Genomic DNA, 16,741 nt, shown 5'->3' on the forward strand with positions numbered 1-16,741 from the left:
GATGACTACAAAAATATTATTAATATTTAAAAGAAACTCCAGGAATATGAAGGAGTGGAGATAGACAAATTTTATTGTAGATAAATGTTAACAAAGCTTTCTTTGATAGAATTCATAATGTTCTGGTTTTATAATAAGACCTTAATTCAAAGTGCACACTTTTATAGCAGTATGTCTAAAGCATTTAGCACATCCAAACACTTTGGTTTTTCCGGTTTTATTTCTCATTAATTTTCTGGTTTTTTGTAACCACCTTAGCAAAACATGGAGACTGTACGAGGAGGACTTCATCCCCACGCTCTGGGCAGTGCCACCACGGGCCCGGCTAACAAGTCCCAACTCTCTCCAAGCACCTTCTGGCTGATGGGCATCCCGGGTCTGGAGCACCTCCATGTCTGGATTGGGATTCCCTTCTGCTCCATGTACATAGTGGCTGTGATGGGGAACGTGACAATCCTGGCTGTGGTGAGAGCAGAGCGCAGCCTCCACGAGCCCATGTTCATCTTCCTGTGCATGCTGTCAGTCACTGACCTGGTCCTCTCCACATCTACACTGCCACGCATGCTCTGTCTCTTCTGGATGGGAGATCATGACATTGCCTTTGATGCATGCCTTGCCCAAATGTTCTTCATCCACAGCTTCACTGCCATGGAGTCTGGCTTCTTCCTGGCCATGGCCATTGACCGCTATGTGGCCATCTGTGATCCACTGCGCCATGCCACAGTTCTCACCCACAGTCGCATCGCCCAAATGGGAGTAGCTGTGGCACTGCGGGGAGTAGGCTTCTTTTCTCCACACCCCATTCTGCTCAAGCAGCTGCCCTACTGCAGAACTCGAATCATTGCACACACCTACTGTGAGTTCATGGCTGTGGTGAAGCTGGCGTGTGTGGACACAGGAGCCACCAAGCGCTATAGCCTCACTGTCGCTTTTGGTATTGGCTCCTGTGATTGTTTCTTCATTGCCATCTCCTATGTTCTGATCCTCCGTGCGGTCTTTCGCCTTCCATCTCGAGAAGCAAGTCTGAAAGCTCTAGGCACCTGTGGTTCCCATGTCTGTGTCATTGTTGTTTTCTATTCCACAGCTGGGTTTACATTTCTGACCCACCGCTTTGGCCACCATGTGGCCCCCCAAATTCACATCCTAGTAGCCAATATGTACCTATTGGTTCCACCATTTCTTAACCCCATTGTCTATGGTGTTAGAACCAAGAAAATTCGAGACAATGTTCTTAGTACTCTAAGAGTAAAAGGTAGATGTTGATATTGCAATTGATTGAAAACATAGTAATAGAAACTAAAGAAAAAATGAAAATAATTAGTCATTTTCTAATTATGGACTTTTGGGGGAAATTCAAACATTAGTTCTATTTATTTATAAGAATTACTACATATAGAAGTCCCCAAATTTTGATGAAGTTAGTGGTTGTGATATTTTTTCTGTGCTTTGCTACAATAAGCCTTCTTTAGAACTTGGTGATAAACAAATGCAGTCTTTTTCCTTGTCAGTTCTTCTAGCCTAGGCTTCACCTGGGAATAATAGCTTACCTTAGAATAAGAAGTGATTCCAAAGGAAAGAAACACATGATCATTCTGAAATGTTCTCCATGAAAAATATGCTACTGAAAAATTAATGATTACTGCCAATAATTGTCATAACAATTATATATCTGAATTTTTAGCTCCTGAATACATGAAAATGTCTCATATATTCAAAAAAATTGTCACATAAAACCTCCTACAGTAAATATAAAATATCATTTATAGTGATCCAGTCAATAAAAATTTAAGATTATTTAATTTTAAATATGTGCATTGTATAGGGGGCTATATGCACATGAATAAAGGTGTCATCAGAAATCATAAGTGTTGGAGTTGCAGGTTGTTTTGAGCTGTCCAAAGTGAATGCTGGGATAGGATGTCCAGTCTCTTGCATATTCAGTGTGTATTCTAACCACTGGGATATCTCTGCAGCTCATTCTACAAATACTTAAATCACCGTGTATTATAGACTAATTTCTTATACTGGTTAGAACATGAGCTAACTAAAATATGGCCTTTTTAAACTTTTGTTCCAGTTCACTCAAATTTTATTCATGACTGTTTCAACACTCTTATGAATAATTCCACAGCTTGCTAGACACATTGATCATGATTTCAATTTATTTGTATTAAGAAAATAAAAAAATAATTTCTAATGTAAAAGTCTATTTTTAAAAAATAAATCAGTTTAAAGTTTTGAACCATTAAATAAATGTGATACTGAAAATAAAATTATTAAAAATACATTTTTCCTGAAACAATTTGAGCAATTGAACGTATGCTCCTGGTAAAAATTTAACTCTTCTCCTTACTTCTTGCCTTACACAAGATAGATTTTCACAAGAGGAGCTCAATAAATAATTGTGAATTTGGTATTTCCTCTATAGTCACACATTTTATAAAAACACTATTTATACTTTTTTGAATAAGGCATATGTATGTATGAGAGGGCTTTGTGTGCATAGGCATGTACACAGGTGTGTGAGGGCACATGTATGTGTGAGTGTGTGTGTAAATGTGTGTGTATGAAGGGAGTCAACATACAGGGAGCTCATGAAAATGGAATGAATGAGCTGGTATGGGTCTTCAGATAGAATAGGGTGGAAACTGTTGCCACTAAACAGAGTAAGAGAAGTTTGAGCAAGACTGGTATAGTAGCAGGCAGATGTAAGAAGGCATGCAGACTATCTCAGCTACATGCCGAGCTCACAGCTGACCTAATAGGGCATGGTGAGTTGTGTGTAGAAAAGAACTACATTCAATTTTGCATTTTAAAAGACATTATTGAGACTTAAAACAAAGAAGTTAACTATTCTTGCAATATGAAAGAATAGAGGGTACATTGTAATAAATGAAGAAAGAAAAATACCCACATTGATTTGCGAAATCTAAGAAAACAATAATTAAAACATAAAGACAATCCTACACAAAGAACTACAGGCAACTAAGGAAAGCTGAGGGTATATTAAGCACTCTTACCAAGGGAAGAGCACACCAATTTATTATCCAGTACCAAGTGATCCTGAAAACATACACGCAGTTAATGCTATGTACTGACAGAGCAGGTTATATTTAGAGATTGACAGAAGAACTTTCATTGTCAATAAAGACAATAGCTTAATGCAGATTGTCCATAATGATCAAAGAAATAATTTCATTCACTTGAGTATAACAAATACACTTTACTCTGTGAAGCATACTGATGAAGATTCTACTGTCATTCAACCTTGGCAATGTTATTCTACATTGAGGAATTTCAATGTTGATAATTGGTGAAAAAACGTTGTGTATGTATGTGTATGTGTGTGTGTAGAAATGCTCATATTTATTCATATATTTTTGAAGGACTGCCTTAGGCTGGGCAACAAGGATGTATGAGAAAATAGACATAACCTTACAGTAAACTAGCTGGTCCTCAGTCTTCCTCTTCTTATACTTCAATGATTCCTGAACCTTAAGTGTTCTGGTTGTCCTAGTAACACATATACTGAAAGTAACAGTTAATAAATGGGACCTCCTACAACTGAGAAGCATCTGTAAAGCAAAAGACATGGTCAACAAGACAAAATGGCAGCCTAGAGAATGGGAAAACATCTTCACCAACCCTTCATTGGACAGAGGACTGATCTCCAAAGTATACAAAGAACTCAAGAGATTTGACATCAAAAGAACAAATAAACAAATAAAAAACAGAGAAATCTCAACAGATGAATTTCAAATGACTGAAAGACATTTAAGAAAATACTCAACATTCTTAGCCATCAGAGAAGTGAAAATCAAAACAACTTTGAGATTCCATCTTACATCTGTCAGAATGGCCAAGATCAGAAACACTGATGACAGCTTATGCTGGAGAGGATGTGAAATAAGGGGAACACTCTTCCATTGTTAGTGGGAGTGCAAACTTATACAACTGCTTTGGAATTCAGTATGGTGATTTCTCAGAAAATTAGGAAACAACGTACCTCAGACCCAGCAATACCACTTTTTGGTATATATCAAAAGGATGCTCAATCATACCAAAAGGACATGTGTTCAGCTAAGCTCATATCAGCATTATTTGTCATAGCTAGAACCTGGAAACAACCTAGATGACCCTCAACCAAAGAATGGATAAAGAAAATGTGGTATATTTACCCAGTGGAGTACTACTCAGAGGTAAAAAATAATGACATCTTGAAATTTGCAGGCAAATGGGTGGATCTAGAAAAAACAATTTTGAGTGAGGTAACCCAGATCAAGAAAGACAAATATAATATGCAATCACTCAGAAGTGGCTGTTAGACATAAAACAAAGAAAAATCAACTATAGTCCACAAGCCCAGAGAACCTAGACTACAAAGAGGACCTTAAAAGAAACATTACAGAACTACTTAAGAAAGAGAAGAAGACAAGATCTCCTGATTAAATTGGGAGCTTGGAGGTCACAGGAGTGGGTACAAGAAAATAAGGGAGGAAGAGAGAGGAGTGAAGAAAAATGTATAGAGCAATAAAAACAATGAAAAGAAAGTATGACTTTTGCATTGCAGATGAATCCATCGGACTGGGCTTCACAACTTTGCCTTTTGATTGGTTGTGGTTTTCTGCAATGGTCTCTATCTCAAAGAGAAGTTTCCTTGTTTGGGATAAGAAGTACAGTTCTCTGTGGGTATAATGACAAATATTTATAGTGCATTTTTCTGTGAGATTGTATCTCCTAGGAATATCATAAGTTATACCCACATAATCTCACCAACATGAATGTCTAACATGAGCTAAACATGGATATCAACAATAGATATACTAATGTGGACTACAGAAATACGAGGAGGTCTTAACCCTGTACAAAGAACTACAAGAAACTAAGAAATGCTGAGAACTAAATGTGGAGTGCCTTCCAATTAATTATCCAATACTAAATTGTCGCCTTTGAAAACATATGTACTAGCTATATTCTACAGACCAAGAAGGTTGTAAATATGTATTTATACACATATATGTATATAAAAACAATAAATAAGAGGTCTTGAATTTGAAAGAATGCAAAGAAGGAGTGTATGAGAGGCTTTGAAGAGAGAAAAAGAGAGAAACAGTTTAAAATAAAAGTAATTTTAATGAAAAACAGTAAATAGTTAGAGCCCTAATCATTCTCTTTAAGATACTTATACTCTACCAGTAACTTCTGAACCAAATACTTCTCAACAGTATCTTTCTCTTTCAGATGTATCTGCAATCTTGTCAGGAGTCATTCTAAAATATTTCCTCTCAAGCATTGTCTTCTGTGATATTTATCAGCTAGCACTCCTTTCCTGCTCAAATTTTCATCATTTCTTTCCTTTCTTTTCTTCATGTTGCAAATGCTCTTAAAAAGTTACCTTACTTGATTTATGCTTTTCATGGGTATAGGTATAGACTTTAATACCGAATACGGAACTAAGATCTCTAATATCCACTTTGAGTCTATTTATAAAAGTCTAAAAGTGACTAGAAGTAAAATAGCTTTAACTGGATCTCTGTGAGTGCGAGGCCATCCTGGTCTGCATGAGCTAGTTCAAGGACAGGCCCCAAAGCTACAGAAAGACCCTGTTTCAAAAAAAATAGCTTTAACTTCAAAACAAATGAATTTCATGTAATAAAACATTGCCCAACACTGTTTTGAGTTTGGATTCCCACTACACCATATAGTTTCAGCTTTCTTAAATACTCATCTTATTCACCTGTTTTTGCCTGTCTGTCTAGAGTTTCTACTCCACAGTACTCAAGAAATTGATCATCAAAAGAATAAATAATCCAATAAAAAAATGGAGTACAGACCTAAACAGAGAACTCTCAACAGAGGAATCTAAAATGGCTAAAAGATACTTAAGGAAATGCTCAACATCCTTAGTCATCAGGGAAATGTAAATTAAAACAACACTGAGATTCCATCGTACACCTGTAAAAATGGCCAAGATCAAAAAACACTGATGACAACTTATGCTGGAGAGGTTGTGGGGAAAGGGGAACACTTCTGCGTTGCTGGTGCGAGTGCAAACTAGTACAGCCCTTTTGGATGTCAGTGTGATGATTTCTCAGAAAATGAGAAAACAACCCTCCTCAAGACCCAGCAATACCACTTTTTGGTATATATCCAAAGTGTGCTCAATCGTGCCACAACCATGTGTGTTCAACTATGTTCATAGCAGCTTTGTTTGTCATAGCCAGAACCTGGAAACAATCTAAATGCCCTTCAACCATAGAATGAATAAGGAAAATGTGGTACATTTACACAATGGAGTACTACACAGCAGAAAAAATAATGACATCTTGAATTTTGCAAGCTAATGGAAGGATTTAGAAAACATCGTTTTGAGTGAGGTAACCCAGACCAGAAAGACAATTATCATATGTACTCACTCATAAGTTGTTTTTAAACATAAAACAAAGAAAACCAGCCCACAAATCACAATCCCAGAGAACCTCGACAACAATGCAGACCCTAAGAGAGACTTACATAGATATAATTGACATGGGAAGTAGAAAAAGACAAGATCTCCTGAGTAAATTGGGAGCATGGGGACCGTGGGAGAGGGTTGGAGAGAAGGGGAGAGGCAGGGAGGGGAGCAGAGAAAAATGTAGAGCTCAATAAAAATCAATAAAAAAGAAAAAGAAAATGCTTTAAAAGTTAAAAGAGAGAGAAAGAAATGTTGTGGTGCTGACTGGTATTACTGTCTGTCCTTAGTGATTCGCCTCAAGATTTTTCCTACAATGTTCAAGCTAAGAGCAGCACAATGGATGTAAGACAAGGTCACTTGGGACCCAGGGAGGAAAACCAAAATAGTTTAAATGGGCCGCAAGCTCAAACACTCCATCATACTCATAGTGAAGCAGCTCCTCCTCAGATCTCCTGTGCACTGGGATTAGTCCAGGCTCATTGTGACCAGATTTGTGACTGTCTTCAGGTACGACACCAGGAAAAGAGACAAAGAAGGGGGAGAAAGGCATGATAACGTCCTGGGACTCAGAGAGTTATAAAGAAAAAAAATAGATTCTCAGTTATTTCAACACAATAACACAAAATGCCTAAACCCACCGTAAAATTATGCATTTTTTATAATTGCAAGAGAGACTTGTTTAAAACAGAAGCAAAGACAAAAGAAACTTTCCAAGTGTTTATTCTTTTTTTTTATTTAAATTTATTTATTTATTAAGGATTTCTGCCTCGTCCCCACAACCGCTTCCCATTTCCCTCCCCCTCCCCCGATCAAGTCACCCTCCCTCATCTGCTCGAAGAGCAATCAGGATTCCCTGACCTGTGGGAAGCCCAAGGACTGCCCACCTCTATCCAGGTCTCGTAAGGTGAGCATTCAAACTGCCAAGTGTTTATTCTTGAATCAATTTGTGTCTTTACTTTTATTGTGTATTGTTGAGCTCCAGTGTGCCTTTAAGAAAATGCAACTGTATCATGCAAATGTCTGAATCAGCCAGCATAGTGAAAATGGCTGCAGTAGAATTTTAGCACCTTAGCTGAAAACACATTGTGCTCTTACATATTTATAGTGATTTAACTATATAAGAATCCTTCTATTCCTGTATTATATAACCTAAGCCTAAACATGTGTGAGTGTTTGAATTGTCTTTATAAAATCAAGGATATGCATATACCAAAAACTTTAGGGTCAGGCGTGGTGAGTATCCCAGGTGTGTCTGTAATACCAGCACTTATTAGACTGAGGCAGGAGGATCATGAATATGAGAAGAACCTTACTGCCTAGTGAGTTTGAGGTAAGACCCTGCTTTGGTCCTGCCTAAAATGTTGCTACAGACTTTGTTGACTTCCCACAGGAAGCCTTGCCATTTCTGAGGAGAGGATGGGGGTGGGGAAGACAGGTAGAGTGGCAGGAAGAGGGAACTGGGATTTGGTATGTAAAATAAGATTGTTAAAAAGAAAAAAAAAGGAAGACCCTGTTTCAAAGTAAAATCCTAAAGGAAAACAACAATAATAGTAATAAAAACCAATTCATTAGACTTATAAGTAATTTGGAACATGTTAAATACAGAAGGAGGTGGACTTGATATCAATATAACTATAAAACCCTAGTAATCTAAGAAAACTGTTGACTACAAAAAGGAAATATGATTCATATCATCATATTTGTCTAAAAAGTATCTTTGGAATGCATGTTTTGGTTCATGATCTTAATTTTTAATCCTTTTCTGTGTTATTTACTATTATATATTTGAAATACTTAGTAAAATTATGAATTCTAAGCTTTAAAAGTAAAATGTAATTATACTTGTGAAATTTTAAAAACTTACTATCATGTCCTTAGATTATTTATTAGGCATATATAATTTCCATTTTACTATATTAACATACATTCCTGACCTACATTTAATGACATAAAAAATTGAACTTCTATAAAAAAGTTGTTTAAAATATTTAATAACTAAAATAAAGTGGTATTTTGGTAGCAATATTTATTATATTACATCCCAGTGCTACTCCCAAAACAAACACAACCAAACAGTTACACAGAAAATCATAAATTCCCTTTGATCTTTATCCACACCTCAATTGTGCCTTACTGAATAATCTTGAAAAATACTAAATTATTATCTGCTGAGATGTTTAGAGACTTCAGGTTTATCATTCATTATTCTACCAAAGTGGTCATTTTGCTATCTGTGTAAATTTCACACTGAGTTCCTAAATCTTTTATTAGAATGAACTATTTACATCTAATCATTTCCAGAGAAAATCCTAAAGCACCAAGTCCAATCCGCCAAGCAAGACTAATACATAATTATATTCAGAATCCTTGCCTGAAGCACGCACTTCAAAGACTGGCTTGTTACTATGTACACACTCTGCCTGTAATGTGGAAGGCATGCCATATATCACCTCGGTGGTCATATTATAAAATGGTAAATGTTGAGTATTACACAATCAGAGCAATAGGAAAATCTAAACCATGGAATTAGTATATGCTTAATGAGAACTTATTTTTGAGAAAGCTTCTTTCTCTTTTTTAAAATTTGTTTTCTTTTTTTAAAAATAGAAAACAATCTCTTTTTTTCATTTTACATATCAATCCCTGTTCCCACACCCTCCCTTCTTTCCTACCCCACAACCCCCACCCCACTCCTCAACGAGGATAAGGCACATTGCTTTGGGGAAGGTCCAAGGCCCTCCCTACTATATCTAGACTGAGCAAGATATCCATCCAAAGAGATTAGGTTACCAAAAAGTCAGTACAAACAGTAGGAACAAATCCTGGTGCCACTGCCAGTGGCCCCCACAGTCTGCCCCAGCCAAACAACTGTCACCCATATCCAGAGGAACTAGTTTGGACCTATGATGGTTCCTTCTCTGGTTGGAGTTGGTGAGATCCCATTAGCCCAGGTAAACTGTTTCAGTGGGTGTCCCCATCATGGTCTTGACCTCTTTGCTCATATTCTTACTCCTCCCACGCTTCAACTGGACTTTGGGAGCTCAGCCCAGTGCTCCCCTATGGGTCTCTGCCTCTGTTTCCATCAGTTGCTGGATGAAGGCTCTATGGTGATATTTAAGATATTCATCAATCTGACTACAGGTCAAGGCCAATTTGGGCACCCTCTCTTCTATTGCTTAGGGTTTTAACCGAAGTAATTCTTGTGAATTCCTGGGAATTTCTCTAGTACCAGGTTTCTTGATAACCCCATAATGGCTCCCTCAATCAAAATATCTCCTTTCTTGCTCTCATCTTTGTCCTTCCTCCATCTCGACTATCCCATTTCCTCAAGTTCTTCTCCTCCCTCCCCATCTCATCTTCTCTTCCTTTTCTGCTCTCCGTTCTCTCCACAACCCCATGCTCTCAATTTTGTCAGGAGATCTTGTCTATTAATCCCTTTACAGGGGGATCTATAGATGTTTTTCTCAGGGTTCACCTTGTTATTTAGCTTCTCTAAGATCATAAACTATAGGCTCAATATCCTTTGCTTTACAACTGGCATCTACTTATGAGTGAGTACATACCATGTTCATCTTTATGGGTCTGGGTTACTTCACTCAGGATTTTTTTCTAGTGCCATCCACTTGCATAAAATTTCAAGATATCATTTTTTTTATCATGGAGTAGTAATCTAATGTGTAAATGTGCCATATTTTCTTTATCCATTCTTTGGTTGAGGGGCATCATGGTTGTTTCCAGGTTCTGGCTATTACAAATAATGCTGCTATGAACATAGTTATAACCAACCCCACATCAGACAGAGGCCTGATCTCCAAAATATATAAAGAACTCAAGAAATTAGACAACAAAATTCCAAATAACCCAATTAAAAATGGGGTACAGAAATAAACAGAGAATTCTCAACGGAAGAAGCTCAATTAGACAAAAGACACTTAAAGAAATGTTCAACATCCTTAGCCATCAATGAAAAGCAAATAAAAACAACTCTGACATACCATCTTATGCCTTTCAACTAAGATCAAAAACACCAATGATAGCTTATGCTGGAGAGGATGTAGAGTAAAGGGAACAGTCTTCCATTGTTGGTGGTAATGCAAACTTATACAATTACACTGAAATCAGTATGGCAGATTCTCAAAAAATTAGGAATCAACCTACCTCAGGGCCCAGCAATACCACTCTTGGGCATATACCAAAAAGATGCTCAATTATACTACAAGAACATTTGTTCAAGTTTTTTCCTCTTAGAAAGAAAATTTTCCAGAAGTTTTCTCATTCTGTCTAAGTAGCTTGTGCTGACTTGATCATCAATTTATGAGTCATTACCATCATAAACTGCTACACTGAGCACTGTCTCTAAGCGTGAATATATCCTTCTTTCCCCTAGGAACTAGACCTTCAAGAGCGCCTATGACCATGACCTCATGTAATAACTCCATTCCTCGGCCACTGACATTCACCCTTGCTGGAATCCCAGGCTTGGAATCCTCTCATGGTTGGTTCTCTGTGCCATTTTTCTTGATATTTTTAGTAACCATCATAGGAAATGTCACCATCATTAATATAATTTGGCTAGAGAGGAGTCTCCATGAGCCGATGTTTCTTCTCCTGTCTACACTATCAGTTGTGGACCTTTGCCTGGTAATAGTCATTATACCCCGAATGCTAGGAATCTTCTGGATGAATGCCAAAGAAATCAGCTTTGATGCCTGCCTCACTCAGATGTTTTTCATCCCTTCTTTTTATGTCATGGAATCAGGAATCCTCTTAGCCATGGCTTTTGATAGGTTTGTGGCTATCTGGTACCCTCTGAGGTACACAACCATCCCTGACAGCAACTTACTTGTGAAGATGGCACTAGCTATACTGGCAAGGGCTGTGGCAGTGCTGACCCCTACACCCATCCTGACAAAGAGACTGGAACTATTCCAAACCCGGGTCATTGCTTACTCCTACTGTGCCTACATGGCTGTGGTGATGATTGCTTGTGGAGACATCTCCACCCATATTGTGTATGGCCTCCTGGTTATTGCAGCATCTGTGGGGGTGGATCTAGTTTTTGTCATTCTGTCATATGCACTAATCCTTCATGCTGTCTTCCGTATTCCATCTTGGCAAGCCAGAAGGAAAGCTCTGAGCACATGTGGCTCTCATCTTTGTGTCATTGGTCTGTTTTATTCTCCAGTTGTCTTCTCCGTCTTATCCCAGATTTTAGGGTACCATATGGATGCCTATTTACAAATAATAATAGACAATTTGTATTTCCTGGTGCCTCCCATGGTCAACCCCTTAATATATGCAGTACAAACCAAACAGATACGGGAGTGGGTGTTTCGGGTACTCAAGTGTCACAGAGACTGAGCTGATACCTTTGATGAAAAGAAGACATGGAGGCACCGAAGTTATTCTGGCCAGAAGTTAAAATAATTTCTGCCAGTTTAGGATTTTCCTGTGAGAGGAAAGAAACTCCTGATCCAAGAGAAGTCTGTTAGTGTGAAAATATAACAAGGGCCTATTCTTTCCATCTTGTTGCATAAAAATCTTCTAACTCCCAAGTGCTTGCTTGCATGAAATAAAATAGTACTTTCTTGCAAATTTTATGTTTTATTTAATCAAGTGGGATCACATGAACTGAAAACATTGTACAAAAGGTGTAAGAGTACAACTGAAGTGTGTGTCATAAACATAGTGTTGGTTTAATTTTGTCCTTTCAAGTTTTCTTCCCTTTCACCAACACACAATCATATTATAAAAAGGAATTGTAATGAAAACAGATGTATAAACTTATCTTTGAACTAATATAAGTAATGAGCCTTTTTCTCTGTTTAAAGACATTTAAAGAATAAATAAAATAATAATATGGGCTATATAATAAAATGACTTGAGAGATAGGCATTTCCAAATTAGAAAATGGGCTTTAACTATGGAAATCAATTACTTAGAAAGCAAAAGTAGTATGAGAGGATGACTCAGACACATTATTCTTGGGTGTATACCTAAATCATTATGTGTGTATATATATATATATATATATATACATAAATACATGTGTATATATGTATATATATTCTTTAACAGAGACACCCACACATCTATGTTCCCTACAGCTATGTTAAGAACTAAGAAATGAAATGACTCTGGAGGTCTATTGATAGGATAATTGATAATAAAAATATGTTAGGTATATACAATGAGATTTTACTCGGGGATAAAAAGGAATTAAAATTTAAGTCTTGACTCCTGGAAGAGATGAATGGCAGTATCCTCTACATGTGGACTGTGTTTCTTCCAGAAACCAAGGGTTATTAAACAATTAATTGTAGTTTCAACTGTGTGCTACGTCGTTGTGAATTGTTGGTCAGGAAGAACACTGAGGTCCCAAATCAATATAAGCTATTGATCTTGCTTGCCCATCAGAACCTGATGATAAGACAGTCCTGATGAAGGCATCACACACTTTGCTCACAGAACTTAAGAAAAAATGAAGCTAGTTTACTTCCTACAGGTTTGCTGCCATTAGTTGCAAAAGGGATTTTTGGTGGGGGTGTCATTTTCTTCACTAGTGTAACCACTAATAAGTGTCTTTGCTTCAGTGAATAACATCTGAAACATGCTCAGGCAAGAGACTCTAAGATCAGTGGATGGGACAAAAAGAAGACATCAGAGTTGGAGAACTGGATGGGAAGTAGGGTTTTAGAGAGAAATCAAAGTGGGTGGGAGAAGAAGAGAGACAACTACTAACTATATGAATGTATGAAACTGTCAAAATAAGAAAGGAATTAAATGGAAGAAACCATGGCTTTAAAGAGTTACTTTTTTGTTTTAAATTTTCCTCATCATATACTTGATCTCACTTATTTGTATAAATTCAATACATTCAATGATACACATATTAATAACTAAAATATTAATTTTTAATGTTTGCATTTCTTTACAACACTGTCTCTAAAGAAAACTAAGAATGTTCCTTATATTCCAGTAAAAAAACAAAGTAATGAATAAAAAAAAGTAAACACTGGAATAAAACACAAGTTTTCACTGAACACTGTAATTTGCAAAATCTTTATATGTTGAAAGGTGGAACTTTCATTGCTTTTCTAAATATTTAATGCTTTAGTTTTCTTCCCACAAATTTGTAGATTTCTCAGTACTCAAATATGTGATGTACCCATCAATTTTCTGTACCCTATCACCTTCTATGTGACATGAGGGAATTTGGAAGAATAAGATTTATCCCACTTATATAGTTCGTTCCTCCCACCTAAAACATTTCAGGTGGAATATTAAAGACTACTTATATGCTTTCAGGCTACTCCAGAAGTTGCCTGAAGAAAGTCCATGTTCACATCAAAGGCATTTTATGACTCTTTCTGTAAGACTCTTTTCTGTTTGGGAGAATAAATTTACTCATGAATACTATAAATGCATTTTAAGATGTTACTACCCACCTATCCACAAGGAGGTGTAGGGGTGATTGGATAAATGCCTCATAGTTTTTGACCCCCTGTGGCAATTAGGAGTTCTCTTTCTTATACTTCAAAATGCTTTCAGCAAAAGAAAGCTGTAAAGATCAATGCTCCCTCTTATATGATTTTTATTGGAATAAGTGGAAAATATGCATTGATGCTAAAATGTCTGCTATAATTTGCTTTGGTAGCATATCTTTAAGTTCATGATCTATTTTTAGGCTGAAAACCTTTCCAGGTAATTATTATATCTACCTTTCTTTCCTTCTGTATAGAAAAGTATGTCACTAAGTTGATGATCAAAGGAGAAGAGAATCAATACAGTAAATGGAGACATTAGTGAGAAAATTTTTGTGCTCATGTAGTACAAGCCAAGGTGCTACATATGTTCTCAATCCATAGAGTCCTTGGAGGATGAGGACAGACAAGGAGACTAGAGAGACAAAGAGGTAAAGGCCAGTCTCCATTTTCTTCATTTGTTTCTAAGAGCTCTCGATTCATAGAAATAATAATAGCAGAAAATATAAAGGTATATTCATCATGTTACTTGCTCAGTTTAATAGTATAGATTTCAAGCTCTTCACGTTACCTCCTAATTAACTTTTGATGAAAAGTAAGTTTACTGTGAGTTTCAAAATGACACAGACAATGACCATTGTAAACAGTACTAGTCTTTAGGATGTTGAAATGGATCAGTTGATAAAGGCACTTGCATTTTTATAATGCATATTTTATTATCACTCATTACATATTACTCATATGTAATGCATATTTTGTATTAACATAAGACCATGTGACAGATAGTAGAGATATTAGTAGATGATACCCTGCAACATGATGGTATGTGTCTTCTGACATTTTGAATACAAAGATGAGGCTGCTTAGTTGAGACTGCCTTTCATGATCTGAATTCTCAAGGAAGTCAGAGGCATACATTGGCACAGCTTCATGAGTTCCAATTTTTTAGAACTAATTAATTTTAAAACTGAATTAATGTTATGGTTAAAAAAAACATTATCACCCGAAATAAAGTTTGACATTCAAATATCCCATTTAACATGATGTCCTCCATGAAATCTTGTATGATTCCTCTTACCATCTAGACTAGTTGCTTCTACATGTGAAGCCAAATATATTGCTTAAATCTTCTCAGCCCTTAACTAATATTACATTAAATTTGGTCAATATTCTTACATCAATGTACAATCAATCATATAACCCATCTGTCACTGTTTATTGCCAGGGAAAAAATACCTACCATTTTGTATTACAGAAAGTACACAAATAACTCAGTAGGAAGGAATAAAAAATAGATATATGAATGCAAGAAAGAAGAAAAAACAAAATGGAGAAGAAAATGTAGATAAGGGATCATAGGAGAATATAAGATACATTTATATTTTTTATATGTGTTTATTCCATGTTCAGACTGATTTTATTTGGGAATATAGACTCTTCATGGAAGATTACTATATTAGAAAAAATCAGAAATATAGACACTTGTAGAATAAACAACTTTAACAGGAAACTCTCTAATTTTCCTCTCACACAATTCTTTAAGGATCTTTACTGAGTATTAGATTTCAGAACAAAAATTTGTATAACCCATCTGCGGATCTCTTTGGTCTTTACACCATAGACAATGGGGTTTAGGGCAGGGGGCAGAAGCAGATAGATGGTAGACAATAATATGTGGACATATGGTGATACATGACCAAAACGGTGACTAAAAAAGGAAAAAAAGGCAAGGATATAAAACTCCAGGAAGACAACAATATGAGCTGTACAAGTGTTGAATGCTTTGCTTCTTGCCTCTTTCTGAGGAAGACGAAAAACAGCTTGGAAAATCAAAATGTAGGAGATGAAAACAAATATCATGTCAAAACCAAGAATTGCAAAAGCTACAAAGAGCCCATATGATTTATTAATATGGGCATCTTCTGCTGCCAACTTCACTACAGCCATGTGCTCACAGTAAGAATGAACAATTACAACAGAGCGGAAACATTGCAGTCGCTTAAGGAGAACAGGTAAAATCCCAACAAGTATGATTGCCCGAACTGCAACCATTAGAACCACTCGTAGTAGAAATAAAGGTGTAAGGATAGATGTGTGCCTCAGAGGATCACAGATGGCAACATATCGGTCAAAGGCCATGGCCAGCAGGATGCCAGATTCCATTCCTTGCAAAGCGTGGATGAAGAAGAGCTGGGCGAGACAAGCATCAAAAGCCATGGAGTATGAACTAAACCAGAAGATGGCCAACATCTTTGGAGCAATGGCTAAGCAGAGACCAAGGTCAGTAGCTGCCAGTACTGCCAGGAAAATATACATGGGCTGGTGTAGACTACGTTCTGTGGGGATAATGATTAGCAGGAAGAGGTTTCCCAGCAAGGCCAGAAGGCATACAGCAAAGAAGGGAAATCCAATCCAAAACTGCACATGCTCCAGTCCAGGAATGCCAATCAGAATCACTGTCCTTGGGTTCAGATATGACAAGTTGTTGTATCCCATGAGGCTGCTGAATGTTCTACTCACCACTAATCTTGACACCTACTCAGAGAAAACTGATGAATGTGAGAGAGGAGGAGTACACTCGTACTTTTCAAAATCTTATAAATATGGCCTTTAAATCTTAAGGCATTGACTTATTTTATAAGACTTTTGTTCTTCTGTATTCTTTTCTAATTCCAGTGTTGATTTTAGACAGTGAATATGACCTAATGTTTATCTTCTAGATACTGTATAAATAAATATTAATTGTCTAATTGTTTTGATTCTGTGAGCTTCTAAAGTCATCCCAACTGGCCTCAAAGAATGT

The 16,741-nt window shown here is 36.7% G+C and overlaps 3 protein-coding genes across 3 annotated transcripts; 2 read left to right on the forward strand and 1 right to left on the reverse strand.

Annotated features, from left to right (window-relative positions):
- Positions 1 to 264: 264 nt before the first annotated feature.
- Positions 265 to 1,263, forward strand: LOC121457410 (olfactory receptor 52M1-like). The gene has a single exon (XM_041666081.1). The coding sequence runs from the start codon at positions 265 to 267 to the stop codon at positions 1,261 to 1,263; it is 999 nt and encodes a 332-aa protein (XP_041522015.1).
- Positions 1,264 to 10,870: 9,607 nt separating this feature from the next.
- Positions 10,871 to 11,815, forward strand: LOC121457464 (olfactory receptor 52B2-like). Its single transcript, XM_041666143.1, has one exon. The coding sequence runs from the start codon at positions 10,871 to 10,873 to the stop codon at positions 11,813 to 11,815; it is 945 nt and encodes a 314-aa protein (XP_041522077.1).
- A 3,671-nt stretch (positions 11,816 to 15,486) lies between these two features.
- On the reverse strand, positions 15,487 to 16,434 carry LOC121458044 (olfactory receptor 52A1-like). Its single transcript, XM_041667162.1, has one exon. It carries the CDS (start codon positions 16,432 to 16,434, stop codon positions 15,487 to 15,489), a length of 948 nt encoding a protein of 315 aa, XP_041523096.1.
- Between the last annotated feature and the right edge of the window lie 307 nt (positions 16,435 to 16,741).

Source organism: Microtus oregoni, unplaced genomic scaffold, assembly GCF_018167655.1.
Source record: "Microtus oregoni isolate MIOR12 unplaced genomic scaffold, Mior012 000016F_ref0000370, whole genome shotgun sequence".
NCBI classification, from domain to species: domain Eukaryota; kingdom Metazoa; phylum Chordata; class Mammalia; order Rodentia; family Cricetidae; genus Microtus; species Microtus oregoni.